This window comes from Lipomyces arxii (assembly GCF_038497795.1).
Source record: "Lipomyces arxii strain Phaff 12-163 unplaced genomic scaffold V1512scaffold_17, whole genome shotgun sequence".
Lineage (NCBI taxonomy): Eukaryota > Fungi > Ascomycota > Lipomycetes > Lipomycetales > Lipomycetaceae > Lipomyces > Lipomyces arxii.
This window is the reverse complement of record NW_027117716.1, coordinates 148,303-175,821: the sequence shown is the minus strand read 5'-3', so window position 1 is coordinate 175,821 and position 27,519 is coordinate 148,303. Positions and strand designations below refer to the sequence as shown.

At 41.8% G+C, this 27,519-nt stretch overlaps 13 protein-coding genes across 13 annotated transcripts; 7 read left to right on the top strand and 6 right to left on the bottom strand.

Moving 5' to 3' along the window:
* The first annotated feature begins 789 nt into the window (after window positions 1-789).
* V1512DRAFT_266234 (major facilitator superfamily domain-containing protein) lies at window positions 790-3,148 on the top strand. The gene is made up of 3 exons (XM_066917056.1): window positions 790-1,578; window positions 1,631-1,978; window positions 2,027-3,148. Exons 1-3 carry the CDS (start codon window positions 1,217-1,219, stop codon window positions 2,994-2,996), a joined length of 1,680 nt encoding a protein of 559 aa, XP_066770119.1. The 5' UTR covers window positions 790-1,216; the 3' UTR covers window positions 2,997-3,148.
* A 1,647-nt stretch (window positions 3,149-4,795) lies between these two features.
* Window positions 4,796-7,391, top strand: V1512DRAFT_266231 (glycosyl hydrolase family 85-domain-containing protein). The gene is made up of 2 exons (XM_066917055.1): window positions 4,796-5,931; window positions 5,977-7,391. The coding sequence occupies exons 1-2, from the start codon at window positions 5,048-5,050 to the stop codon at window positions 7,304-7,306; spliced, it is 2,214 nt and encodes a 737-aa protein (XP_066770118.1). The 5' UTR covers window positions 4,796-5,047; the 3' UTR covers window positions 7,307-7,391.
* Window positions 7,256-8,810, bottom strand: V1512DRAFT_242108 (uncharacterized protein). Its single transcript, XM_066914277.1, has 3 exons — window positions 8,472-8,810; window positions 8,287-8,425; window positions 7,256-8,242 (listed from the first exon to the last, which is right to left on the bottom strand). Exons 1-3 carry the CDS (start codon window positions 8,708-8,710, stop codon window positions 7,388-7,390), a joined length of 1,233 nt encoding a protein of 410 aa, XP_066770117.1. The 5' UTR covers window positions 8,711-8,810; the 3' UTR covers window positions 7,256-7,387.
* Window positions 8,811-8,863: 53 nt separating this feature from the next.
* On the top strand, window positions 8,864-9,508 carry V1512DRAFT_266228 (uncharacterized protein). The gene has a single exon (XM_066917054.1). It carries the CDS (start codon window positions 8,982-8,984, stop codon window positions 9,447-9,449), a length of 468 nt encoding a protein of 155 aa, XP_066770116.1. The 5' UTR covers window positions 8,864-8,981; the 3' UTR covers window positions 9,450-9,508.
* V1512DRAFT_266226 (uncharacterized protein) lies at window positions 9,445-11,191 on the bottom strand. The gene is made up of 2 exons (XM_066917053.1): window positions 10,568-11,191; window positions 9,445-10,526 (listed from the first exon to the last, which is right to left on the bottom strand). The coding sequence occupies exons 1-2, from the start codon at window positions 11,100-11,102 to the stop codon at window positions 9,601-9,603; spliced, it is 1,461 nt and encodes a 486-aa protein (XP_066770115.1). The 5' UTR covers window positions 11,103-11,191; the 3' UTR covers window positions 9,445-9,600.
* Window positions 11,192-12,886: 1,695 nt separating this feature from the next.
* On the top strand, window positions 12,887-14,657 carry V1512DRAFT_266222 (uncharacterized protein). The gene is made up of 2 exons (XM_066917052.1): window positions 12,887-13,361; window positions 13,416-14,657. Exons 1-2 carry the CDS (start codon window positions 13,193-13,195, stop codon window positions 14,201-14,203), a joined length of 957 nt encoding a protein of 318 aa, XP_066770114.1. The 5' UTR covers window positions 12,887-13,192; the 3' UTR covers window positions 14,204-14,657.
* Window positions 14,531-15,993, bottom strand: V1512DRAFT_266219 (uncharacterized protein). The gene is made up of 2 exons (XM_066917051.1): window positions 15,858-15,993; window positions 14,531-15,803 (listed from the first exon to the last, which is right to left on the bottom strand). Exons 1-2 carry the CDS (start codon window positions 15,913-15,915, stop codon window positions 14,704-14,706), a joined length of 1,158 nt encoding a protein of 385 aa, XP_066770113.1. The 5' UTR covers window positions 15,916-15,993; the 3' UTR covers window positions 14,531-14,703.
* A 70-nt stretch (window positions 15,994-16,063) lies between these two features.
* Window positions 16,064-17,538, bottom strand: V1512DRAFT_242100 (uncharacterized protein). Its single transcript, XM_066914276.1, has 2 exons — window positions 16,938-17,538; window positions 16,064-16,888 (listed from the first exon to the last, which is right to left on the bottom strand). The coding sequence occupies exons 1-2, from the start codon at window positions 17,400-17,402 to the stop codon at window positions 16,205-16,207; spliced, it is 1,149 nt and encodes a 382-aa protein (XP_066770112.1). The 5' UTR covers window positions 17,403-17,538; the 3' UTR covers window positions 16,064-16,204.
* A 188-nt stretch (window positions 17,539-17,726) lies between these two features.
* V1512DRAFT_52121 (anion-transporting ATPase-like domain-containing protein) lies at window positions 17,727-18,963 on the top strand. Its single transcript, XM_066918425.1, has 3 exons — window positions 17,727-17,981; window positions 18,032-18,901; window positions 18,953-18,963. The coding sequence occupies exons 1-2, from the start codon at window positions 17,819-17,821 to the stop codon at window positions 18,829-18,831; spliced, it is 963 nt and encodes a 320-aa protein (XP_066770111.1). The 5' UTR covers window positions 17,727-17,818; the 3' UTR covers window positions 18,832-18,901; window positions 18,953-18,963.
* A 78-nt stretch (window positions 18,964-19,041) lies between these two features.
* On the bottom strand, window positions 19,042-20,803 carry V1512DRAFT_211123 (isocitrate lyase; the record flags this gene model as incomplete). The annotated part of the gene is made up of 4 exons (XM_066913524.1): window positions 19,042-20,295; window positions 20,339-20,419; window positions 20,465-20,539; window positions 20,588-20,803. The coding sequence occupies 4 exons, from the start codon at window positions 20,801-20,803 to the stop codon at window positions 19,042-19,044; spliced, it is 1,626 nt and encodes a 541-aa protein (XP_066770110.1).
* A 738-nt stretch (window positions 20,804-21,541) lies between these two features.
* On the top strand, window positions 21,542-22,774 carry V1512DRAFT_254624 (uncharacterized protein; the record flags this gene model as incomplete). The annotated part of the gene is made up of 1 exon (XM_066914781.1): window positions 21,542-22,774. One exon carries the CDS (start codon window positions 21,542-21,544, stop codon window positions 22,772-22,774), a length of 1,233 nt encoding a protein of 410 aa, XP_066770109.1.
* A 610-nt stretch (window positions 22,775-23,384) lies between these two features.
* On the bottom strand, window positions 23,385-23,626 carry V1512DRAFT_194321 (dolichol phosphate-mannose biosynthesis regulatory; the record flags this gene model as incomplete). The annotated part of the gene is made up of 2 exons (XM_066913148.1): window positions 23,385-23,519; window positions 23,564-23,626. Coding segments are annotated over 2 exons (198 nt in total), but the record flags the coding sequence as incomplete, so codon positions are not given.
* Window positions 23,627-25,610: 1,984 nt separating this feature from the next.
* V1512DRAFT_272246 (ATP-NAD kinase-like domain-containing protein) lies at window positions 25,611-27,418 on the top strand (the record flags this gene model as incomplete). Its single annotated transcript, XM_066917675.1, has 7 exons — window positions 25,611-25,704; window positions 25,756-25,809; window positions 25,862-26,092; window positions 26,145-26,453; window positions 26,508-26,582; window positions 26,638-27,203; window positions 27,251-27,418. 7 exons carry the CDS (start codon window positions 25,611-25,613, stop codon window positions 27,416-27,418), a joined length of 1,497 nt encoding a protein of 498 aa, XP_066770107.1.
* Between the last annotated feature and the right edge of the window lie 101 nt (window positions 27,419-27,519).

The window sequence follows — 27,519 nt, the reverse complement described above, 5'->3', positions numbered from 1 at the left end:
ACACAGTTTACTACAGAATACAGAAACACAGTAGTAGTAGAATGAGGAATTACACATATTCCAACACTAATGAGCCGCGCTCGTAGAAAATCTCACGATGCCTGTTTACTTTAGGATCCTTAATATACCCGCAGACTTTTAAACATACACACTAACACTAATTCACTCAAACACTACAAATTTATAAAACTCATGAAATTTTCAATCTGCAATCTTGACTCTTACCCCATCTACTTGAATATAACCCGAACCAAGTTTTACAAAAATTTATTTTTGTCCCAAAGAATACTATACTACGGTAGTTTTTGCACATCAGGATAAGCTCTTGAAAAATATTTTAATACGTAATATAGCTACTTTATATACCTTAACTCTAGGAATTTAAACACAAATGAAAATATACTTCGACAATTTATCACTTCAAATCGCTTGCATATGTCTCAAAATCTCTGTACCTGTCTTTGAGGTGGCCGTACACCTCTTTACTATACGGAGATATACAAATTGAGATGCCACTGTTGATTTTTACTATGGAGTTGAGCTGGCTAAACTTCAACTGAGGTGGCAGTGTTGATTTTTACTATGGACCTGAGGTGGCTAGACTTAAAGTGAGGTGGCACTGTAAATTTTTACTATGGACCTGAGGTGGCTTAAATTAATTTTGAGGTGGCAGTGTAGAATATCTGCAAAATATTTTGGCTTCAAAAGTTTTGGGATGATGGTTTTGGGAAACTCGCCCTAACCCGCATTGCGCGGCACGGCTTAACTATGGTAAATCCATCCCAAAGGGCCTTGGGATGACGGTAATATTGGTATCAAAACATTCATATCTTCTGTGTAATGAAACGCGCCAAACGTCTACGTGTTATAGTTTACACGCACAATGCCGGTTATTTATTTAAACAAAGACAAGGGTCTAAGTGCGATCTAAGGCACGGGATTTGCTTATCCGATCGCATAATTTAAGTTTCAAACTATTGAAGAATGGAAAGTGCCGCCGACCGGGCGGCGGTCTCTTAACCCCATGTTCTTCCACATTAGCATCACATAGATAGCATTGGAGAGAACAGCTGCTCTGTCTGACAGACTATGAAAATTAGTTTCAGTTTGCGATATATTTTACAGATTAACTTTATTTGCTTTTATTTTTTAAGCTGTTGAGTTGTTGACTTTAGCCTGTTTGTCCACGAGTATATTTCCCAAATACACTCAAGTCATGTCGAAGTTGTTCAGAGCTTTGTTGTCTGAGTCAGACGCCTCAGAAACACCATTGATGTCCACTGGTAGCAATGAAGATCCTTTGGCTATTGAGTCCGCGGTAGATGATGACGCTGTTGCTGTTGAAACATTTGAGAGTGTCATACCACCGAACAAGCTCATTGAACGCTCAAGCTCCAACACTTCTCTGCAAAGTTCTATACAGCCTGAAATCGATTACTCAACACTTTATGGTGGGATTTTTCAAAACGTGGATCTGCCTGTTAAAGGCACCCTGGAGCGTGAAGAAATGGAGCAAAAGTTCAAATCCAAAATTGATTATGCAATTTTGCCAGTAGTGATAGCTATGTACATGATGAAGTAAGTGCATTATTTAATCAGGCAGCTTATTGTTTAGTAACACAGTATATAGTTATTTGGACAGAAACAATATTGCGGCTGCGAGGTTGAGTACATTAGTTGAAGACCTAAGTCTCACTGGCACTCAATATTCAAACTGTTTGTCAATTTTATACGTCGGTTATATTCTCATGCAGCTACCTTCAAATCTCATTTTAGAAAAAGTTGGCCATCCCTCAATATACCTGCCTGCTGCAATGGTAATTTGGGGAGTGCTGTCAACCTGCATAGCTTTTGTTCGTGGCTACAACGGCTTGGTATTCAACCGTTTCTTAATTGGTTTTGCCGAGGCCGCGTTTTATCCCGGCACAATATTTTACCTGTCATGCTGGTACACAAAGTACGAAATTGCGAAACGGTCGTAAGTCACGTTGAGTTGCTTCCTTATTATTCATTAATAGCATTCCAGCGCTTTATTCATTTGCGGTTCTTGGGTGTCAGGCGCATTTTCAGGATTTGTCGCGTACGGTGTGCTTGAGAACCTTGACGGTGTATATGGGCTAGCTGCCTGGAGATGGCTGTTTTTGTTAGAGGGTCTGCTAACAATTGCGGTTGCCTTAATTGCCATGTGGATTCTGCCAAATCTCCCGGCCACTACTACCTGGCTCTCTAAAGAAGAGCGTTTGCTTGGCGTTCTTCGTATGATTGAAGATGCTGGTCAACAAGACGAGGACGTTGCTGGCTTTTCTACTCTTGACGTCGGAAGGTCACAGTCAAAGATGAGGTCCGCATTTTCTGGCGTCATGATGGCTTTGAGAGACTCTAAGCTTTATATTGTGTGGCCAATGGTTTTCAGCCTTGCCGTTACAGGAGGAATTAATAGCGTGTTTCCAACAATTGTAGACTCACTTGGGTTTGGCCGCCCCAAAACGTTGTTGCTAACTGCGCCTCCATGGCTTTTGTGCGCTGTTACCTCTGTAATGAATGGCATTCATTCCGATAGGACTGGTGAGCGTTATCTACATATGTTATGGGGGCCTGCACTTTCTCTGCTGGGACTGGCCATATGTATTTTGTCTACCAACACAGCGTTGAGATATGTTGCCATGCTACTATTGTTGCAAATTTATAACTCTTGGCCACTTGCCTTTGCTTGGATGGCATCAATTTTTGCACGTCCGCCAATCAAACGAGCAGCGGCAGTTGGAATTGTAAATATTGGAGGGAATCTGCCCAACATTTTTGTTCCCTACTTATTTTATCAAGGAAGCGGACCCCAGTTTTACCTGGGTTTCATTGTGTGTGGCTTGTTTGCTGTTTTTGGCATGGTAGGCGCTACTATTCTGCGAAATGTTCTAAGAAATCTCAACAAGAAATTAGCAAAAGGGGCAAAAGTAGATGGAGTCGATGGGAGTACGGGGTTTAGATTCGTTTACTAGATTTCTTTAGCTTGCGAGACTTGTTTTTTGCATTGATGTGATTTTTGCGGATGGGCAACTTTTGAAAATTCTTGATATCAATATCGAAAAACTGAATTTATATTTAATATGCCTGCATTTATTAACAATCATATAATAAAGCTTGAGCAATATTTTTGTTAATAATTTTAATCTATATATTCCAGAGTCTGGGCTTGCGCAAGCCCGTAATTTTTTCGCGTTACTTCAACATCTGAAAATGAGTTCTCTGTTCTCCAACCTGGCCGCCTTCGACTGCCTTCAAAAACATAAATCCAATCAGCATTTTGGATAATACTCAGTCTGTGTACAACAGTGATCGCTGTACGGCCTTGAGCGGCTTGTGCAACGCAGCCTGCACGGTCTTCACTGACTCTAAATTTAAAGCAGAAGTGGCTTCGTCAAATAAAATAATTTTTGTTCGCGAATTAGCGCACGTGCTATGGCAATTACGCTACTTCTGGGCACCCAGTAGCAGAACACTTTTTGTTCCACAAATAGACTTATAACCGTCTAGAAAATCTAGCAAAGACATTGTAAAATTGCGAATATTTGACTTTTTGCAAGCAGTAATAAAATTCTCTTGCGAAATACTTTCTGCTGGCTTCAAAGACCCTTGTGTAACGTTCCTGCAAATCGTCGTAGCGCATAACACAGGCCCTTGTTGTTAAAGCAATATGACCGCGATAACTGTTCATATTAATTTTGGAGACATCTTGTCAATCTAGAAGCACCTGCTGCCCAGCTAGTAGACAACCCAATCATTGTGCTCTCTCCGCAACCTGAAGCACCGACCAAAGCTACATAGTCTCTGAGCTTTACTTTCAAGCTCAAACCTTGGAGCACTGGTACTGGTGGATGTGTAGGATAGCGCGGAAGTGTACGTCATAAAATTTAATTTCTACCTGACGAAATTCCTCATTCAGTATTTCAACTACTGAAGACCAGGTGTCGATAGCCGGTTCTCTCTGGAACCAATAAAATACTCTAAGCAACAGCCTGTGCACGCATCATGTCAACGACGTATGAAAACCCAATCCCGCATTTCGTGACCCAAACATTGCTGACATAAACGCAATGTAAAATCCAACTGTAATACACTGTCCAAATTTGGTAATCCAAATCCTCTTCAAAACCCAAAACTCATGACAAGGAACTGCAGCCCCTAAGCGCTACCATACCATATAGCTGACTTGATGGTCACTAATCGAGCATCTCATGTGTGCCGAGAGCAAATTCGTTAATATTTCTAAACGACTTCACGTTCACAGGCTAGAGAAACTACTGCCCGTCTAGCTGCAAGTGCTTCACAAGCATAGGCAGCTGCGTTCTTGTTAGACCTTTTCGTTTAGGCTTGGACGCGAGCCAGCATAGTAAATCTTCCGTATTCACACATGATCATTATTGAAACACAATCAACAAGCACAATTTCTATAAATGAAGCCGTAGCAAATGACAGAATAGTTCTAGCAGCAATGTAGAGATGAAGATTGCGATGCAAACGCGCAATAAGGTGCGATGGCCGGTTCTAGCGCGGGCCGTCCAAATGCATCTCCGGCCTCCACATAGAATGCTAGCATAACCAAACTACTTCAAATCCGCAGTTCTTACTTAATATTTCTCTCTGTTTTGTTTCGGTCCATTTCAGTTTGATAATATTGGTGAAAGCCGGACTGGAGTAGAAATGATTTATTTTTACCCGAACAGCCGCGAAATATGCGGCGGTTTGCTTAACGCATAGGCCAGCTGCCCAAACAATTCACGCTCTCACAAAATAGTCTGAAACTTGATGAAAAGAGAGTTTTGATTTGAAGGTTTTATAATTGCACAAATTCAACACAGAAGTTTCAATAAGATGTCGCCTCTTTTTGTCGGTTTGGACATATGCAAGGTTGACAAGGTTGAATCTTGAACTAAGATGGGACACCGCTAATGTTGGGTAAGGGCTGGCAACATGAATTGACTGTTATAGCCTTGTTGATTGGCACTTTGAGTGACTAAGTCAGTATATTCAGTTTGACAAAGGTATATGCATGGCGGCCTATTGTCGCAACTTTTCAAGCTTGAGTGAATTGGATAATTGGTGTGAATCTTTAGACAAGCTACAGAAATCGCACGCGCCTTTACGCCAACGACATATCAATCCGGACAGCGTACTCACCCCACGCCTACTTCTGTGCCACGACTTCAAAGGAGGTTATAGTACTGACGAAGACGAATATTTTCAAGGTTACTTCCCACACAAAACTGGAGTGGCTTATTGGGCTCGGGCACTTGCATTGACTGACACATTCGTGTATTTTTCTCACAAGCGTGTAGCTATTCCACCAGTAACTTGGGTTAATGGCTGCCACAAATCAGGTGTCCGCTGTTTGGGTACGATAATGTTTGAGCATAGTCAAAGCACTCCAGATGCTCGAAAGTTATTGCGCTTAAATGCAAGTGGAATTGGCTATCATTATGCAGACTTATTTGTTAGAGTGGCGAAGCATTATGGGTTTGATGGATATCTGATGAATCTGGAAATGACGATGGAAAATTCACAAGAAGCTAGAGAACTGATAAATTTTATAGAATACATGAAATATCGGCTACACAAAGTTATAGGGCTTGAAGCCAGAGTCATTTGGTACGATTCCTTAACAACAGACAATCGATTAGCCTATCAGAATGCTTTAAACGGCACGACGCTCCCGTTCTTTAATGCAGCCGACGGTCTTTTTACAAATTATTTCTGGAAGGAAAGGCAAGTTTTCGATGGAGCGCAATTAGCAGGTGCGCTATATCGACTAAAACTATGGACGGGTGTAGACGTTTGGGGGCGAAATGTTCAGCATCCCGCCAAATGGCAAATTGGAAAGGCTCTGCAGAAGATTGAAAATGCTGGTACTAGCATTGCACTGTTTGCTCCTGCGTGGTATGGAAGGTTGAAACTTAGTCCTAACGAGGCTAATGGCAGTAGGGTATACGAAGAGTTGGGGACACGCAACTTTGAGAAAAATGACTTCAGTTTTTGGTACGACAATGTTGACAAGACTGAAAAATTTGACTGTAGCGTATCATCAGTTATTCGTCCACATCCAGCTCCAGTTCTACAGACCCCAGATTATCAACTGTTTTATACGACTTTCAACATAGGCCATGGCACTAACTTTTTTATCAATGGAAGGGCAGAATATCCACAGGCATGGGTTAATCACGGTCTTCAAACGGCCTTGCCAACATTTCCGCATACAGTGACTTCTATATATGTGTCGGCTTATATAAAATCGCTCCGTGAAAAGGGCATAACAACAGCTTTGCCGGGTACTTTTAAAACAACCTGGCAACTTGACAATTCTAAAGCATTCTACGGTGGATCCAGTTTGAAGTTTACTTCAGACCCATATAATGTATCCCCTTATTTTGACGCCATTTTTGCGAAAGCTCATATATCTGACTCGGCGCCCGAATATTCAGGTGATCAGGCAAACTTTTTGGTGCAGTCGGTACGTCGTAAGGAATCTTTTTCTCAGATTAACGCCTCGCTTTATTCTAAGGAAGTATCTAAATCGTCAGTGAGTTCTGTTCGTCGAATGGGGTCTTCTCCCCATATAAGTGTTCCCAGAATGTTTGTCACTCCTCTGTTCATGCTTGAGCTCGAAATCGAGTCTGAGGCGTCTTTTATTTTCACCGTAACATTTTATAAATGTGCAGATGGTGATTGTAAGATCCGTTTGTCGGGTCAGTGGCAGTCTTGCCGAGACGAAGACATGCTCACTGACAAAGAAAAATTTGAAGATATATGTACAAACGACATCGTGTTTGAGGCAGACTTGTCTGGATCTGTTTTGAATTCATGGGTGAGGAAATCTTTTACATTTCAGGTAGGATGCAATTCTTTGGCGCCAATAAATGGTGTAGGAAAACAGCCTTCTGTGTTCAGACTATGTCATCTTGACATTGCATGTAGCGAAAATTTTTCCGGATCTATTTATTTTGGGAGCTTTTTACTTTTCGACAATCATCGAAGCACTACGAATACACAGTATGTACAGGCTCCATCACGGGTGACATCAGTAGAGATTTCGTCATACATGGGAGGAAGAGCTCTTCTGTGGAGGGACGACAAAGAGGCATCAGAGTGGATAGTCTACATCAACGACTATATGGCCGGAGTGGCCAGCGCGCCTGGCTGGCTGCTTTCATCACATTTAATTTCACAGAGTGAAGATGTAAAAGTACGGATAGATGCAGTAGGCTGTGGAGGGGCAATTGTGAAAGGACTTGATAGCATAGTGTCTATACAATAGATTCACAATGTTAAACGAGTCATTTAAATAATTATTTGTACAACAGCCACTATCAGACTAAAAATATACACCAGCAAACTTCTACTCTCCAAAAGTTAAAACGCCCATTCCAAAACCTTGTTCGCCATCTGGACTATTACGATCAGGCGAAAGTCGTAGTCCAGTGGTGTCATTACCCATAGAATAGCTTTGCCTGGCCTCCAAAGCTGTGACTAGACTTAAACCTGAAGTCAGGTCGTCTTCATGTGATCCCAAACCAGGAATCCCTGGGTTGGAAGCTGAGGATTTGCGAGGTAACGGTCTTGTGTTATCACGACACTCACTGCAGAGTCTTATGGCAGTCGCCGCAGTTTCTTTGATACGCGTCCAGTGATACTTTTCAGCAATCGTCGCCGTGGTTTTGTTGATACCAACGTGCCCATTCATATGTACTTCAGTTGCGATCGCAAGCTGTCGGTCACCTTCCGGAACAACTTCACGATCTTTAAGCATCAATCGTCCGTCCCGCAGGCGATAATGCGCAGCAGATGAGCGCAGCCGAGACTTTTCCTGTCTGTCAGCTTGTGGGGGATACCGTCCGGTCTCAAGATAAAATTTGATACGGTCAAATCGTAGCTCACCAACAGGATCTTCTACTGGACCTATAAGATCACGACCGTACATAATAGCATCAACAGGATGTTCGTGATTTTTAAGAATAGCAGCACCTTTGACGCGTCCAATGCGCTTAAATCCAATTGACTCCCATATACGGCGAGCTGCAAGATTTGTCTCAAAAACAAGATTAAAAACAGAATAGGAGTATCCGAGTTTGGGAGCCCAATCAATGTAACATTCTCCGAGTACCCGGCCAATACCCTTTGATCGCACTGACTGTGGAACAATAAAGCCAGCACTACAAATGTGCGCGCTGCGCCCGGGGTAGTTAGGCTTGATCTGGGTCTGTTAGTACAATTCACCGCCATTAAACACTGGCATACATAAAATGAACCGAAACATTCTTTCGTCCAATTCCGATTATCTGTTATACTTTGCGCATCTCCGATGAGCATAATAGCAGCGAATGAAGAAAACCAATAAGACTGAAAAGCATCTAGAGGAAGCTGTTCAAGCATAGGACTACTCAATTAGCATTTTGAAGATGGTGGCAAAACAGTCAACTCACAATGTTTCTCCACGGTCAATCTCAACATTCAGCTCATCACATAAGAATGCCAATAGACCAATTGGGACTGCAGCAGGACTTGTGATAGGGTATACGGTAGCAGGAGTATGGTCACGTAACAGAAAGGTACAGGGTCCGAGGCCATGTGGAAGAGAATTTGCAGCGGAAGCAGCAGGCGGTGGAGCTGTTGAGTAGCGAAAAGCGGCTAGGGCTGGGTCTTCCAGCATGGAAGGGGGCATGGTAGACCAACACGCGACTTGCTTGTTGACAGTTTCAGTCAACCGAGCGCGTTGTGTGTTTGCGTGCAGAGATCTGGCTGTGCGTAGTCTTGGTCCTGCGATGGCTATCGAAATAAGCGCGGTAAACTCTGGTCTGCAAACCTCGAGGACCGAGTGACATGCACGTGACATGTTTATCACGTGATTTACTGTTCAATTTTGTATGAACAAACTATGGCTCTAAAATCGTACATAAGTACGATTAGACTGTTACGCAGTTAGCAAATGGTTGATGGGTAGTGTTAGGACTGATCAAGCATCGGTAACACTGATTACAACTATTCCCATACTTGTCAATTTTTTTGATGAGAGAAAAAGAGAGCTGGGTAGTCTATGTCAAGATGCAATGAATTTTGACAATACGCACAACCATCTTCGTAGCTATCGGATATTGGGACGCGTCGCCTCCTATAACAGTTCGTCTGGTAATTTGAGAGTACAAGACTATTCTGAACTCGATGGTGATCAATTGGCAAAGCCCCAAACGCAAGAAATTACAGTATCCACAGATTTGCTGACAGGCGATGGAGAAGGGCTTTCGACGGAATGCGCTAGGAAGGGAGAATGGATCCACATCCTTGGTTCTCTCGAGCTTGATCGTGAAAGTATAGTCCTACGTGCTAGTGCTGTGTGGCATTGTCCTCATTTAGCAGCTTCAGATGCGAGGCAAATGATATGGAAGTTAGCTGCCTGTGTTTAGAAGTAATATTCTGTTTTCAATTGTAATTTAACAATTAATTAAAATAGCTTTAAGAACAAGACAATGAAGCATACAGCGCCTCTAATAATGGTTAAAGACAAGTATTTCAGAAAAAGCCGCAATGGACAGCAGTATTTGCAGGAGTGTCAAATCATGGTCTTCGCGCCCACGTAACCCGTAATTTATCATTTAGCTTTGAATCAACAGGTGAAGCAGTTTCAGACGGAGAATTGCCGTATCTTCTGCGTGACGGTGGAAAATAGCCTAACTTGCGATTGCGGTTAAACCCATAGTTGTTTGAGCGTTGCGCATTTTGCGTCCCTTTCTGAGAGTACTTAGACAAAATATTTTGTTGATCGGCTTGTTTTTGCTCCGATAATGACGATCGTCGGGCCGATCTATATTCTGAAACTGGTGTAGTAGGAACAGATTCTGCTCTTGATTCAAGTCTTGGCGGAGTATCTCCTGCAGCAACTTCGCTCGATGCAGCTCTCATACCGTTGTTCGTGCATTGACGGCGCGTTACAACATCTTGAAAATCATTCGCCAAGGCATGAGTAGTGAGATTCTGCTGCTGCATTCCATCAATTTTTACTGCGTCTTGCAGTGGTACAAGAGAAGGTGCAGAAACCAGACTTGTAGTCGGCGCATCTGGCTCAGCAGAAACCTCCTGTTGAGTTTTATCAGCATTAGTATCAACAAATAGAGTGGGACGCTGATTTTCTTTTGTCTCGTCCTCATCGGTTCTGCTATCGTCGCTCAGCTCAACAGTAAAGTACTTTAGTTCTTTGACTTTTTGGTCATGCTCCAACAGGTCATTTGCAGTAATTGAAGACAAATTTACCGCAGTATCTGGATCCACCGCAGTATCTGGATCCACCTCAGCATCTGGATCCTTTGCTGTGAGAGCCTCCGCGTGCGTGTAGAATTTATTACGCATGGCAAGGTGTGTGCGCCATTCATCACGTCCTGACTGCGTTGTAAGGTCAAACTGGCGTCCATCAATTGTGAGCACACATTTTGACGCAGTTTCACTTGTATGCTCTTGCCTTGGCATGTAGTAAGAGTACATGGCAGCTAAGTTGTCAGTCTGATCATGAAAAAATTAAGTGACTTACGATCACTGATCTGCATAGTGCTGCCGCTGATATCACCTGTAAGCTGATAAACACACATACTTGTTCGTTCAATTATTTCTCTTAGCTTCTCTAGCTCTCGGCGGACGTCTCCTCCACGATTTAATCGACCCTGAAGATTGCGGGAATCTGACTTTGCGGCCTGCGCAACATCAAGAATCTTGGCCTTCAAAAGTTCAATTTCGCGATCATTGCTTTGTAAACCTGACTGTAGCTGCTTGAGAAGAGCATTTGACAACTCCGCTGTTGCAGCCGAGCTTGCCAATGCTATTGACCTCACTTGATCCTCGTCAAGAACATTGACTTGGCTAGCTGAAATAGAAGATGCAGATTCAGGAGAAGAAAACTCAGCAGTTGGATGAACATAGTAATATGCAACAGCAGCGAGAAGCAGAATATAGAATGCCAGATCTAACAGAGAAGACAGGAGTCCTTTTTTTGGATGTACAACAATATTATCAGAGGGTAGGCATGACTTCATTGCTGAAACGGTTGTTTGATTGGAAACGTTAATCATGTAGGCGACACAGCTGCTTTACATTAGCAACAATCATGCTAACAGCAAGCATATATAGATACATACTTTAAGACTGATTCAGGAAGATCAGCGAGTGCAGTACTGGAAACATGCCCATCTGCAGATACGAGACTAGTTAGTTCGAGTGGAACGCCGTATGATTTGCCATAAACACGGCTAGCTATGGAAATAATTTGCAAGACAAAAAGTCCTGCATTGATACCAACCAGAGAGCTAAACACAAGCGAACCTTTTGGTAGAGACGATACCGTTAACAAGACTTTTGAGAAAGAGTTTGCCATCTTGAACAAATATTGTAGTTGAGTAGAGTGGATAAGAGGGAGTAGGCAAGTCTCTTTATATAAAAGAAGCAGCCTGAATGATAATGACCTGTAAACATCACAATTCGTCTTGCTTTGTATAAGCCGGGTAACCATAATCAGGGGTATAGTGGCGCCGATGGCTTGCTGTAGTGTCAGGGATGGGTTTAAAAGATAAGGTTGCGTGTAGCTGTAAATATAGTTTATGTGAACGTAACTTCAAAATAACAGTTTTACTTACCTTCAGAGCTGATACAAAATTCTTAGAAATAAATAATGCCAATGAACAAAAAAAAAAAGAAAAAAAAGGACCATCGGTCAACTCATCTGTTTATCGACCGCAAGGAAATAAAAGTGAAAAGAACTAAATTGGATTTAAGTTGATTTTCATATAACCTTTAAACAATTCATGTGTGCTGCCATAACCCTGGGGTTTGCTTTTATTTTTTCCTTGTTTGTTTGTTTGTTTTGAATGAGGCAGTTTGTACATTTTTAAGTATACCTTGTATGATTATATAAGAGGGATTTTGGAGGATGTTCTGTGTGTACTTCTTTGAGTTTTATAGTCACTTTTTATAGCTTTATTTCACCACCTTAAACCCCAACGACACACGACGCATAAGTGAGCCACGCAGTGCTTGCCACCGTAATCATCTCGTTCGGGCAAAAAATTGCTGCGCTCTGACCCAGAAAGGAACTTGTAAGCGTTGTCACCAAAGAAATAATATTGGGGGGAAAAAAAAAGATTAGATTATAAATACAGCCTTATAATTTTTATTTAGCATAAAGTTAAAGAAACTATGGTGAAGTAAAAGAAGTGGATTTACGTCGTCAGACAATACTGTGATGGAAACAAAATAGACGTGGTCACAGTCACCCACTTCTGCTTTAGAGATATTGCTCCTGTTTGCAAGTGCTTAAAAATATGCACAATCAAAAATTACTTTAGTCAAAATGGTTTTCAAGATTTATCATTATTCGTTACTAGCTTATTCTGCTTCGTTTTCTTATGAATATATGCAATTGGTACTACAGAAATACCTTTATGTTAATTTAACTATTCTCATAATTTAGTTTGTTTCGGTTTTGATGAGTTTTTGTTTGTGTGATGGTAATTATTCGGCTTTGTATGTTTTATATATGGAACCATATTTCATTTAAGGTTTCTTACACTTAAGAACGCTAAATAGCATTTGGAATAGCTTAAAAGCTCAAATTTGATTGGCGGCTTTGTATATTCTTCTAGTGGTATCAGATTATTACATAAGCTGCACAGCAATTCTCAATTGATTTTGTAATTTTATTTGCAAAGGTTTTTTTTAAAAAATAACGAAAATAAGTTATTGAAAGAGATTTGTGTTGTATATAATAGTTGAGGTCACACAGTGATTTATTTCGGATCACGCTCTCATGTCGAACATCGACTACGTTTAAGGTTTGTCATTCACGACCAATGTGCCTCTCGAGATGACCTACAAAATTTTACACAAACCTAAATTTAATTTTTACGAAAGCGCGCTCATTCGCCGTCTCTCGCTGGTTTTGACTTCTTTTGCTACTACTTCATTAGTATCGTGTGAGTCGGTAATTATCTTCCCATCAATAGTGTTACCATAGATTCGTAATACGATAATAGTACAAGTAAGTACGAGCTATAACTATGTAACGTGGTTGCCTTGTCAAATATTTTGTGCATCGCATGTCCTGCTGTCAAGCGTCATCGTGACTCCGTTATATAGAGAAGGAACTGATACTGACAAATTCTGTAGTATGAGTTTCAAACGAAGGCATTTCGAAGATTTTGGTCAGACCGCAGAATCTGAGTGTAACACGACGTCTTCTGTCCCAGAATATGAAGAGGGATCTCGTTCGCAAACCCCTGAGTTAGTATTTAGCTCGAAGCGTCGTTGCGATGAATATCCGTTTAATGATTCGCATGGTATGTCAAGTTTGAACAGGCAATAATAGCTCAATAGCTGACTGATTATTACAGACTCTGATTCTTCCCCCGACGATGCGAGCGATTTGTTTGAAGATCTCTTTACTCCTCTACTTTCAGCTCTAAATACAGGCGCAAGCGTTTTTGGTGATGACAAGGTTGATGGCGAAGAGTCTGAGCAGATCAAGTTGAGGGACGATGATGAAGGTTTTACAACTGACGAAGATGAAGAGATCCCTGTTTCGGGCAAGCGACCCGCAGCTGGTAAAATGGTTCCTGCCTCATTAGACACAGCCCATCAACTGCCTCTAGGATTTCAGCCTATGGGGCCACCTGTTGGTCACTGGAGCGAGAAGTCTAAGTTGAAGGTGCCTGACTTTCACTCAACACGGTCTTTGCTCGCACGGGAATGTCTTCCAATGACATCGTCTGTACTACCTACGCAATATCGAAAACTGTCGACCGCACAAGTTTCAATGCAGCCGCAGTCGAACGTAGATGCTCTTTTGGAACAGTATCTTGACGTGAATCGTGCCGTTGACCACTCTGTATCTCCAGAAAACGCAAAATCATGGATCGATAGATACACAACTATTCCAATCTGTGGTTATCTCAACCGAGCAAATACTGAAAAAGAAAATGACGTCGCTGTTGCAGCTACTTCTGTTGCGGGTGTTTGCAAGCCTACTGAAGTCTCATTGTTACAAAAAGGAAGACCGTCAGCCATTAAACGGGCCGCTTCAATCCCTTCTGTTGTCGGATTGAAGCGCAGAGCTCTCTCCACGGGCAAGGGTAGGGAAATGGTTGGTCTTGGAGTTATTGTCGGCGACTTGCTTTTGTAATTTTTGTCAAACGTTAAAGCAAACTGTGAAGACATGATAGCATCGCAAAGGTCTTCGTTTTGGTTATTTTATGAAGTATGGGCCGAATATTAAGAGGGTCTGAAAGCTTTTTTAATTTTTTAGATATTTGTTCTGCTTCGTTTTGAGTTTTTTTTTTTCCAGGTCGGGCTTTCGGACAATGGTATATTAAAAGTTGTATAGGTATGGGTGGTCTAAGATATAATTCTGTTTTTATGTGATGCGCGACAGAGCCATAACGACGTGTTTATTTGCTTGTTAACATTTTGATCGAATTTACTGGATTCGACATGTTCAATATTAAAAGTTTGCTTTTTGGTGATAATTTTTTTTTTGTTTGTGTTATGGCTATCTCATTACGGTTTTTTTATGTGGTGGTAATTGGCTTTGTATGACTACGTAGACGAGTGAATAATAGCAGTAACTTACAAACTTATTATGTTGGACACGGTATAACCTCAACAGTAACTTTAACAGTGACGTCAACGGTACCAAATATATTGGCGGCAGTTTTTAGACTGGCAGTAGCATCGCTGGCTAGCAACATAAGGATCAATTTCTACCACTGATCCATCTGAATCATCATCTGCCTTGTTATGATTGGCAACATTCAGGTAGTCAAAGCAAAGCTCTTCGTTGGCGGGAATATCCTTGCACGCAAACAATGCAATTTTGTAAACTCTTTGAGATGCGCGACCTTCCATGACCGCTACAATCTCTAAATTTGGCGAGCAAGAGTGATTGATGTATCTTGCCAAACCGCCATAGCGTCCCGCATCTACAGCATAGCAATCTTCCTGCTCAAGCTTGTCGAGGTCGAAAATGTAAGTGTGCCTATTTGCAAGCTTATTCTCATGCTCTCGCCGTTCAGCCTCGCTAGACGTAATAATTTCCCCGGGATATGTTAGCACAAATGTGCCTCCCAGTATCATTCGCGGGCTTCGCAATCCCCAACCTTTCAACTTAGAGTAAAATAATTGTAGCTCTAAAGATCTTGGCTGTTGCGTAACTCTGTTTCTACATTCAAGAGGGCAGGAACAGAGCACGTTGCATTCCACTACATTATCATTCACATCGAGGTAAGGTCCTGGAATATAGGGAAAGACCATTTCTTCATTACCATCCAGGTCAATTCTGGGCTCCGCACAGTCACATATATTAGGGTCTACACATCCTGTCAGTGGGCAGTTGCATCCACTCTCTGCTTCAAGATTCGGCGGCGCCACTCCTTCAGTGTATATGTAATCAGACACAAGTACAAAATTGAAATCTGGTGCAGTGTTGTCATCGACATCATTGTATATTGTTATGGGCGGGCCCGGATATTGCTTCATCGCTGTGGTCAAAAAATCGTCTCTCTTCTTTGAAGATTTCCCATCTTCTAATAAAATACGCGGAAGGTCTTCTCTTCTTCGCGGATTTGGTGATTGTTTCCGTTTACGCTTGCCAATGGAGCTTGCTGGCGGTCCAGATGAGCTTAAATATCCACGATGCGTATCACTTGCTGTCTTTCTAATATGTGCCTTGGTTGAATTTATAAGCTGTCTATCAAAATGAATCGGTATGTTGTCTTCATGGACAGCTGGCAAAGTCAGTGTATGTTCTAATTTTAACTCGTGCTCTGCAAAACACATACTCATCCATGGGCAATCAACAGTTGGTCCTTGCCAGTACCTGTTGCTATAAAACGGCATCCTGGCGCAACTGTTGAATTTATGCACAAGTTGTATACACGACTACTGTATTTGTACACGCCGTTCAGGCCGTTCAGTCTGTTCAGTTTACATGTTTTTATTTAAGGGTCTTGTGTCTTGAAATCTGAACTGTAAGATTGTTAAGGGTTTAGTAGATTTTAAGCAAGTTTATTTAAACACGAAACTGTAATTTCTACCGTTGACTTGACGTTTCAGTAAACACGTGCACAGAGAATCTTAAATTTGTGCGACATAAAACGGCACGACGAACAAACAAATAATGAATTGTTTACTTTGTAGTAGCGCCAGACTTTCGCTCGACCGGAAATTTTTCGTTATATCGAGCCCAGTTGTCCTGCTTAAGAGCCTCCAACATTTTAATGCGCGCGCTCTCCTTCAAATTCATACTCTTTCCCCTTTTGTTTCCTTTTCCAACTGACTTGTAGTACTGACGGTGTACTTGAATATCAGTGTCTTTCCATCCACTTACTCTCCAGGCATTAAAAATTGGTGGTGTGACTGTATAACCTCGTAGATTTCCAGCCTTCATATGGTTTCCAATTTCCGTATCTACAGCAGCATGGAGTCCAAGGTACGACAAATTTGTTAAAAGACGCATAGCACCAACTCTAGTTATTGCGTATCCCATTGTACACACCGGTTCCCATGTCGGTGTGATAATTCGCTGTCGGTTAAGATCTTCCTTGTCTGTCAATTTCCGCATCTGAGAACGAAATAGCTCAGCGATCTGCTTTTCATAAGGCCCATTAGAGTCGTGATATGAGAAAGAGAGATCGAGTCGGTTAGGGTTCGAAACATCTTTACACTGCCCGACCATAAGGACATCCCAGTCCAATCCATAAGGAGCCGCCATGCGCTCACGTTCAGTCGGTGTATCTAACCGCAGAGGATTGTGTTGTAGTTTTTCAGATAAAGTTGCAAAAATTTCATGAATCTTAACATCCCAGTCAATCTAGTGGATGTATAAGTAAGTGCAAAATATATGATCAAAGTTTACTCACATCATCTTCCAGAATGAGTAATGTTTCCAAATTTGAATCTAGCATATACTGCCACAAATTTGCATGTGCGCGCCAGCATCCAAGCATACTGTCCCGAAAAGTCTTTGGCGTTTCATCTGGCCACTCTTTCTTACTCATTTTCGACCCATCAACGCCATCCACGAACTTAAGCTTCAAATTGGTGTACGCAGAAATAATTTCTAAAGCGTCCCTTCTGTCAGTTCTATCGGGCAGGCTAACAACAACAATTTCGCCAAATCCTAATGTTTCATTCATAGCTTGTTGCGAAAGAACTTTACGATTGGAGCTTGTTGCTGGTGCTGCTACTACCGTTGCAGTAGTATAGCTTTTAGTACTAATGCCTTTGGTAGCTGTAATAACGACTATGATGGCGATCAATGCAGTAATCAGAACCAATACCACCGTACGCTGCCCAAACCGCTTTATTGGCAACATAAACGACATTTTGGCCTGTGGTATTCTTAATACAAAAGTGTTGCGTACAGGCGTGAAGAAGAAAGGTCAAGAGGTAAATGAGGCAGGGCGGTAAAAAGGCCTCATTCTATACGTAAATTAATTACGCAAGTGAGACGAGTCTCACATGCACTAAATAAATTTAATCAGCTCTGTCTGCAAATCCTAAAATTGACACAAGCGTTGAGCCGCACACGTTTACCCGGAAGTCGATATGCTTAATCGACAAGTTGATCGGCAACGCTTCTGTTGCGTCGACATGCATGTAAGCGCAGTTCTTGTACATGTTCTAATAAAGGGTTTAGTACTTGTCACGAGTTCCGATTCCTTGATCTTCGAACGAGCACGTCGGCTAGATTATTAGTTTATAGACCACTACCTAAATATATCCGACTACGTTCAAAGTAATGGATGAAGAATTAGAGCCAACTCTGCAGAATATTTTAGATCAAGAATCGCTGCGGTGGATCTTTGTAGGAGGAAAGGGTGGAGTAGGCAAAACCACTACCTCCTGTTCTCTCGCTGTTCAGCTATCCAAATGTCGTAAGAATGTTCTTTTAATTTCAACAGGTTAGAATTACAATATAATTATTATCCGAAGCATATCTCATTGTTATTAGATCCTGCACACAACTTGTCGGACGCTTTCGGCCAACAATTTGGTAAGGAAGCCCGAAAGGTTGACGGATTCGATAATTTGAGTGCAATGGAAATCGATCCTTCTGGCTCTATTCAAGAAATGATCGAATCATCTTCTCAGAGTGGTGGTGCAGGTATAATGCAAGACCTTGCTTTTTCGATTCCTGGTGTCGACGAAGCAATGTCTTTTGCAGAAGTTATGAAACAAGTTAAGTCTACCGACTACGATGTCATTGTATTTGATACGGCGCCGACTGGTCATACTTTACGGTTTTTGTCCTTTCCAACTGTGTTAGAGAAGGCGCTAGCCAAGGTCTCGGAGCTAAGTGGAAGGTTTGGGCCGATGCTAAACGGATTACTGGGTGCTCAAGGAGGGGCCGATGGTGACATGTTTGCTAAGTTGGAGACGATGCGTGCAACAATTAATGAAGTAAATGGCCAATTCAAAGATCCAGATTTGACTACATTTGTTTGTGTTTGCATCCCAGAATTTCTATCACTATACGAAACAGAACGCATGATTCAAGAGTTATCCTCCTATGGCATTGACGTTCATTGCATCGTTGTTAATCAGCTTCTTTATCCTGCTCCTGGATCTACTTGCGCTCAATGTAATGCACGATACAAGATGCAGCAGAAGTACGTGGAGCAAATAGGAGAGCTGTATGAGGATGACTTCCATATTGTGAAACTGCCTCAATTGACGGATGAAGTTAGAGGTACCACAAAAATTAGAAATTTTTCATCGATGCTGGTAGAACCTTATATTCCTCCCCAATAGTCTAAGAGCCAGGAAAAGTGAATAATGGATAATGTCAAATAGATGCTCAACACGAGTATATTCAGCATATGTAAATTTTATGCTTGCTATCAGCCTTCGTTCAAATAACTGATCTTGGTAGCCTAACTACAAAGACTCCAAAAGTTACAGCTTACATTTGTATTGAATGCGGTTTCATCACAGTCAAAAATCAAGAATTAAATTTGTGAACTAATGCTTGAACTGATCTTCAGTAACGCCCATACCCATGGCCGCAGTACTACTAACGCCACCGGTGACCATTTTAAGCAACGAATCAATATACTCTGCGCCCGACCACTTCTGATGCTTTACAACTTCGACCTGTTGTGCGATTTCAGGAGCCTGAACAAACTCGCCGTATGCTCTCATGCCAATCGTGGCATAATTTTTTGAAAAGTTGTCAACAGCAAGGGCTGTGGTATGCAATCCAGCAAGAGTGATAAATTGCCAAACAAATCCTAACTTCGCAAGACGTTGGATATAAGTTTCTTGATCCTCTACAGACATGGCCTTAGTCCAATTAAACGATGGTGAAAGATTGTAAGCCAGCCACTGGTGAGGGTGTACGGCGTGAACTCCTTTTGCAAAAGCCTCCGCTTGCGCATAATCGGGATATTTGGATTCCATCCACAATAAGTCAGCGTATGGTGCATACGCAATCGCTCGTGCTACAGCGTAAGCTGTGCCACCTTGGATGCGATAGTATCCCTCACGCGTGCGGGGAGCATCCCAGTCCCAAGCAATCTTGATGCCAAGTTCAGATGCGATACTTCTCGCTTCTGCATTGGATTTGCCGACGATTGCACCCGAAAACTTTGCAATCGCCGCGGTTTTAGAAGAAATTGAAGAAGATGCGATTGCGTCAATCACGGCATCTTTAAATGTTTTGAGATCGGCCTTACTGATCCAATCATCTTCAATTTTTTGCAACGCCTCACCCTGTAAACCGGAGTTTTCGGCGGCGACCATAAGAGTCACCAATGGTTCAAGAGACGAGTTTGTTGAACCAAGAATAAAAGGGTGATCACGATAATCAATAGTTGAAGTAATAAGAGTTGCCGCTTCCGAGTCTGTTCGTGCAATAGCAAGCAGATCAGTACCCATTATATCCGCTTGTGCGCGAATGGCAACCAGCCTATTGATGTGCTCAGAAGTTGGAACTAAAACTTTTCCAGCCATATGACCGCATTTTTTTGTTCCAGGAGCCTGATCTTCAATGTGAATACCAGCTGCACCACGCTCAACAAACATTTTTGTGAGCTTTAAGATAGCGGTAATTCCGCCATGACCGGTATCTGCGTCGGCAATAATTGGACGAAGAAAATCTATATAGTTGAGCTTTTCCCTCTGTGCAAGTGGGACAGACATCCGCTCTTCATGTTGCTTGCGATCATGAAAAAGCTGTGCGAACCATAACTGCTCAACTTTATTTGGAACCGTGTCCTATGAAATTAGTAATATGCGCTCGTGAAACAGTTTAACACACCATCGGATAATCAGCAAGATCGGGCGAAGGCTCATTTGACGAAGAGGCCGTTGAAGAAGATTGCCATCCTGACACATAAATCTGGCGTGTAAGCTTGGAACATAATGCTATTGAGGGTTTTCATACCGAGTCCAAATATTTTGCCATTTGAGTGACATGAATAGGATCAAGAGCACCAAAAGTGAAAGACACAGTTTGACACTATTGAAGTCAGTATCTGTTTCTGATTTCCTTTCTCAGCGTACAAACCCTATCATGTTCTTTTAGTAGAGCAAAAAGTTTTTTGCTCATCAAACCCGATGGATATTCTGGAAGTATCGAGCCTCGCTTTTGAACGATAGATTCGGCAGTGTAAACACGCTTTGTGTGTTGCCAACGTGGCTCCGACCACCACTTTTTAACAGCAGCTACTTGATCGTCGAATTGCTGCTGCTCGGATTTGAGATCTACAGAAGAAAAGACCATTGGTTCAATGAGAAAAGAAGAAGAATGAATAACACGATTAAATGAAGATGAAGTTGTGTGCGGGGGAGAGCTACTTACATATAAATCTCTGTGCATGTGTCCGGTTCCTTAGCAATGAGTCAGTTTTAAGTTCAGTTAGAGTCAGTTCTGTCACGACGTCACCTTCAACGGACGGATGGGCAGGTAATTGGCGTGATCCGGTAAACTACACGATGCCTATGCCATATTTCCTGTGCTGCGATAGACTAATCCCGATACTTTTCGGTCAGTACTCGGAGTTCAGATTAATTGACGTTTTAACGCCATGAAGTTGCATCAAAAAATTCACATTGTCTTATTCAGGGTGAGTTGACCACCGGATCTGTGGGAATTCTGTGGCGTGCGGCTTTCCCCGCAATGTCACGCTAGCCTGCACCAAAACAGCCTCGGCTACCAGACAACCGACACCATAGTTCTATTGCGGAAGTTGAGCATACACAGTCGTAGAATTCGGATTCTGTCACTTCCGCCGGAGAATGCACGTGCACTTCCATCTCCGACCAAGCACCCGTCCGTGAGCCACCCATTAGCCCGTTATAGACCGAGGAGGTCATTGATTATTTAAATTTGTCATTTTTACACAAAACCCTTTGTTTATAGTATTTTGTACTTGCTTTGATTTTGCATGCCAAAAAAGCGCTAACTACTTCGTTATCAACATACTTCACTTATAACTAAGACATACATAGACTTCTGAAAATGATTTCATTGCATTCTGAGGATGACGATTGCTATGACGCGGATGAAGACGCCAATCTCGAAGACTACATGTCCGATTCTTTTTCAGCTGAACTTTGCGATCCCTTTAGCCAACCTCACTTGTTGGAAACGCCACTTATAGTCTGCGGTTCTGATGACGCGGTAGCGAGCATGACTGAAGAATCTGAATTGCCTCGAGGTATACATGATGAGTATGATCATTTGGATGCAGGCTCTGCTATTGCTTCAAATGGCCAAACTGGCGATGGTTCATGCCAGTTGATTGGCCGCCAAGAAGCAGAGGCCCTAAATTTGAAGGCAAATAATGGCGAACACAGAACGTTGAGGAAATTATCTACTCAGTCGTCTGAAACTGAAATAGTCGAACTAGACGATGCCAGAAGTTATACTTACAGTATTGAATCTTCGACAGTAAGTGCAGACCAGCACGTTGAGACCACGGAAAATCCAAATAAAGAATTGGCAGAGCGTTTACTTTGTGAGGACTGCTCAGAATTTATCACCGGAGGCGAAGCAAATCACACATTGAACCATGTCCAAAATTTATCTGCCTTTGAAAACGAACAGTCCTTTCGGGCACAACATGGTACACAGATTATATCTAAAGAAATCAATGACGGTTTTATAAAAAGCGCCAGACGTGCGGTTCGTACTATTTCTAATCAACAACTAACCATAGAAAACAACGTCTGGGAGACTTTTGATGATAAGCGTCAGACAATTTCTGAACAGAAGTTTTTGGCACCAGAAGATAACAAAGAAAACTGTGGTAAAGCAGAATGTGTTTCTTTCTCATCTTCTCTTTCAAACCGGACTTTGCCGTCTCGTGCCCAGCAAATAAAACCTGGCGGTGCAGGGGTCGTGCAATCGCTGGTCAAACTACGATCCAAGTCAACAAGTGCTTCTGATCTTTATTCTAATAATAGCTTCATGGGAGAAACACTAGATTCCAACTTAAACGACTTAAAAACCAATGTTTTAAACGCGAGTTTGACAGTTGATGAAGTCCAATCCCAGGCATCATTAGAGGCCGTCTGGTCATATCTGAGACGTCTGACTGCTGACTACGTTTACGGGCTTTGGTACATACTTTGGCTCTTACTAGTAGTTGGGGCTGTTTTTGTTGCAGTGTGTTCTTGGCCAGACTATGATGGCCGTGATGTGATAGGATTACAGTCGCGTATTAATGAGTATTCTAGCTATTGCAATTAGTTTTTTTTAATTTTTTTTGGAGCTGACAACTTTCCAGATGTGTCTCACAGTCAAATGATTACAATTCTATTCTTGATTGTCTGACTACATGCCGACTCGTATCATTTTTTCCGTTGCTAAATGTCAACACTGAGACAAATCATGTAGATGCTTTTGTTCTTGCGGATTTATATGGATGGGCTGTCATTACCCTCTTTGCGATTATTCCTGTCATAAGTTGCTTGTTCTGTGCACTGCTTATTGCAGTATGCAGTTTTGCATTGTTAAGTATTGTCGCTGCTGAACACACCATGAGATGGACTCTTTCTGTAACCAAGCGCCTCACGATAGAGCAGATGGTATATGCTGAGAGAATGGTTGAAATTATTGATGGTACCGACCAGCAATTATTTGGCGACTTGTGAAGACACAACAAGCTATAAATATTATTCCTTGCTCCGTGTGATTTAATGTAATGTACACTTATATCAGTTAATTACAGGAGGGTCAAGCACAACTATACAGTGATCCCTTCCGAATAATGCGGAAACGTTTCCATGCGAAATAACAAAATAACGATTAAGTGTAGTCAAGTTATAGCTCTGTCCAACATTACTTGGCGCAGTTTATTTGACCTGACCATAACTATTCCCAAAAAACTGCCAATTATTGCAGCTGCCGATAAAAGCAATATAACTGGCATTTTAATAGCCCACTCTCGTGAAGGAAATATATTTTGAACCGGATGGGTTGTATCAACAAATGGCTGCTTGCTATTAGCGGATATAACATAAAGCTAATTTTGTTCACCATTATCAATATCCATATCGTATAGTATAGAAATACGACAGTTGATATCACAAATATCCCCATATTATTGATTAGAACTATTAACTTTTACATACACTCATATGCATCAAATCGTTATGGTTGTCATTGACTGCTGGTGCATTCTTGTTTAAGGGGTAAGGGTAATTGTGAAAACTTACTCTAGCGACTTGGAAGTCGAGACGGCCAAATATTGGTGAAAATCAATTGCGAAGCAGAGCGAGTATTTCTTTTCCTCTCAACTTAAATCTTGTTCTGTTTCTAATCCAGTGCAGAAAAGTACAGGGTATATAATAGTCTGCACGATTTTTGCGCTGTTGTGTCATTTGTTCTCTTTATGTGCCAAATGTCTTTCTAATTCCTTTCTAATTAGTATAATCTAAAGCTTGTCAACTCTGATTTGCAATATTGAAAATCGCGACTTAACTGCTTGGATTTAATTTTCTTTTAGTTCTCACTGAATTTAATCTCCACTTTGCCCGTCGACTGTGTAATCGTGAAGAAGTTGGAGAACTGTTCCAAATTCATTGTGCATGTTTCTTTTTCTTAGCCGTTTTCGGTACTCTTCTCATGCACTTCTGCGACTTGCTTTTTTTTGGGCAATTTATACTTTTTTTTTCAAAGGAGCATGATAGCTTGATGCAATCACTAAAATCAAAACAGGTGTAGTGTTCCACCTGCACTGAAATATTTTTTTGTACAGCAACAGATGGCTGCTTTGTTGACCTTGTGCTGCCGGCCACTTTGGAGTAGTCTCCTCCACAGAAATGGGGCAGGAGCTCTGAGTTGCCGTGGGTGACTTTTTGACAGGATACGTGTTGGTGCTTCTGGTCACCGTTTAAAACCACTTTTTATCGTCAGGAGGTAGATGTTTCGTCATCTTAGTAAAGACCTCTTACCAATAAAAGTGGTAGATGTGCGATAACATTTTGCATCGAGTCACAGAGTTACTCGTTCTACTCGAGCACGGCGATTCGAAAGGTACATGCGGACAACTTGACGATTCTTTAGCCTGTCGTGTCTTACAAACTTATTACGCTTGCCTCATCAAATATCAGATGCAACTGATTTACACTAGACAAGAAGCAAATTTTAAACTGTACTGCTTGATATCAGTAGTGGAATGGTACCATTGTGTGATTTTGAAGCAGTCTATACATCCAGTTGTATATATTGAATAACTCGGCGAATTTTGAGTTCAAAGAGTAGAAGTTGCAATCTCTGTCTACTACGCGATAACGTATCTGATTAGTCCTCAGTTCTTGTTTGCGATATTCCTTTTGATCAGGCCTGGCCATTCAGTCTAAAGATATCAATTAAGCGTGGTAACTGCTTTTTTTTTTAAGGAACAAAACTGAGATGGGTCGACACATATGAGAATCATTTATTTATGATTTTTATTTAGGAGCCGATTTTGTTCTGTCCTAAACAATGATATCGTAGTAAATCAAGAGGGGGAGGACTTTCTGTTTTGAGCAGCGGCTTCGTGTCCTGTCGATTGATGCTGACTGCTGACATTGACTGTTCGTGAAACGTATTACATGATGTGTATTCAGCCATCTACTACTGCCTCAGAAAGTTGCAGTTACGATAAACATGGTTTGACAGTAGACTTGATAGATATTAACTTTGTCCTGACTATTATGCGATCTTTAGGGTCATTGACTACTTGAGTGTTTAGGACTAAAAATTGACATAAATTATCCATTTCTATTCATGTGCAACATGTGTAAACACAGAGATATCGGGTCGAAACAAAGCGCGCAAACGCATTCATCTCATCAGTCGCGCAAAGCATGGGGTCATTCGGATTCCACATGACAATGCCTCAATGGCAATTTTCAACCTCAACTATGAAATGAAGACTTCGTTTTGCCAACGCTGACCTACAGTGTGTTGCTTAGATATATTTTATGTAGAATGAAATCACGGAATTTATCACGTGACTAATTGATTCTTGAGTACCGCCAAAATGGTGGGACTAAACTGGCATGGCGCGTATTGTATTTTGTTGAATTAGAGCAAAACAATGGTCGGCATTAATTCAACAGTTGCGTATACACTCGACCACAAGCGGGTCGTGCTGACTCTGGAAGAAAGGTTTCTGCTTATTGATTACGAGTGTGAGTTGATTGGCATCTCTTTGTTTAGCGACTTATCTGACTGTTATATAGACTCATCTAGTGGTTCCACGCTAGGCTGTTTTTCAAGTGTAGCTTGTATCAATTGTATGCGCCTGCACACGGTCTTTGATTCTGGTACAGTGGCATTAACAAACAGCTTCATTTCACTCATCTATACGCCATGAATCCATTGTCTATTACAATATTATTTGGGCAGAATTAGCAAGTGCGCGAGCACAAACTCAACTATTATGTTTGCGAATTGACTACTGTATCGTCAAAAACGATTTAAAGGCTACTTTTTCCAGATCATCATTCCTCGTCGACGGGTCAGAGGAGCAAAACTGTCGAGCCTTTACTGAAGCCCTGATGAATAGAGCTTACAGAAGTGTGCCATTCTTTGAATTGTGAGCTCGAACGACCCTCTGACTATAATGCAGATACAATTCGTTGTAAGCGGCTGCTAGTATTGATCAACCCATTTGGAGGTCAGGGTAAAGCTACGGATCGGTTCCTAAAGCTGTCACTTCCGATATTTGACGCGGCGAGATGTCACGTGGATCAGATAAAAACCGAGTACAAAGGCCATGCCATGGATCTCATTGAGAATATGGAAGGATTGGAAGATCGGTATGATGCTATAGTGTGCTGCTCAGGAGATGGTATTCCACACGAAGTATTTAATGGTCTCTCAAAGCGTAAAAATGCCGGCCTCGCGTTTAGGGTTCCAGTCTGTCAGCTACCCTGTGGTATGTTACATTGGTTGCAGATGGTTATTGTTGGTGAAAGTGTTGATGTTGTAGGATCTGGAAATGCGTTATGCGTCAACCTTGTCGGTTCTAATGATCTACCATTTGCAACGCTGAGCACTGTTAAAGGTATGGATGTGGCCGGACATAAGCTGATTTCGATCATTTATTTACTTGTCTCTAGGGGTACCGATTCCAGTCGATCTATGTTCTTTAACACAAGGTGACAAAAGGTATGTAACATTTTTATCCCAAGCTCTCGGAATGATTGCAGACTGCGACCTTGGAACAGAAAATATGCGCTGGATGGGTGAAAGCCGGTTTACTGTTGGTCTTGTTATGCGCGTTTTGTCTAGAGCTAAATATCCCTGTGAAGTGTCGGTTCGCATTGCGCACGAATCACGGTCGCAAGTACGGCGAGCTTACCAAGAGGACAAGAGCAAGAATCACGAGCGATATGACGATTCTGTCGACGCGGAAGCCGTGGCCTCACGATCGCTACCATCTTTGCGATATGGAACGATAAATGATCCAGTGCCCGAAGATTGGAAAATAATTAACACCTCAACACTGGCAATTTTTTATGCTGGCAAAATGCCATGGATGTCATCCGATGCATTATTTTTCCCTGCTGCACTCCCCAGAGATGGCTATGTAGATTTAGTGCTGATAGATTCGGCTATACCTCGGCTCGAAGTCTTGTCGATTTTGTTAAATGTCCAAGAAGGGAAACATTTTGACTCCAAACAGGTGCGTAGCTGAAATTGACGGTGCATATGACTAACAAACTCTTTTAGATCCATTACTACAAAGTAGATGCTTACCGAGTCACACCAAAAGCTCATAGCGGATTTATTAGTATAGATGGCGAAAAATTTGACTTTACTCCCTTCCAGGTAGAGGTTCATCCCTCTCTAGGAACAGTTCTTAGTCGGACAGGGTTTTACCAAGCGCCTGGAGTCTAGTAGTTTTTTTAAACTGTTGGGCTGGCCAGTATATAATAGCCTATCAATTTCTTCCTATCAGTTCCGCAGTTTGGTGTAGCATGCAAGAAATCCCGTCAAGC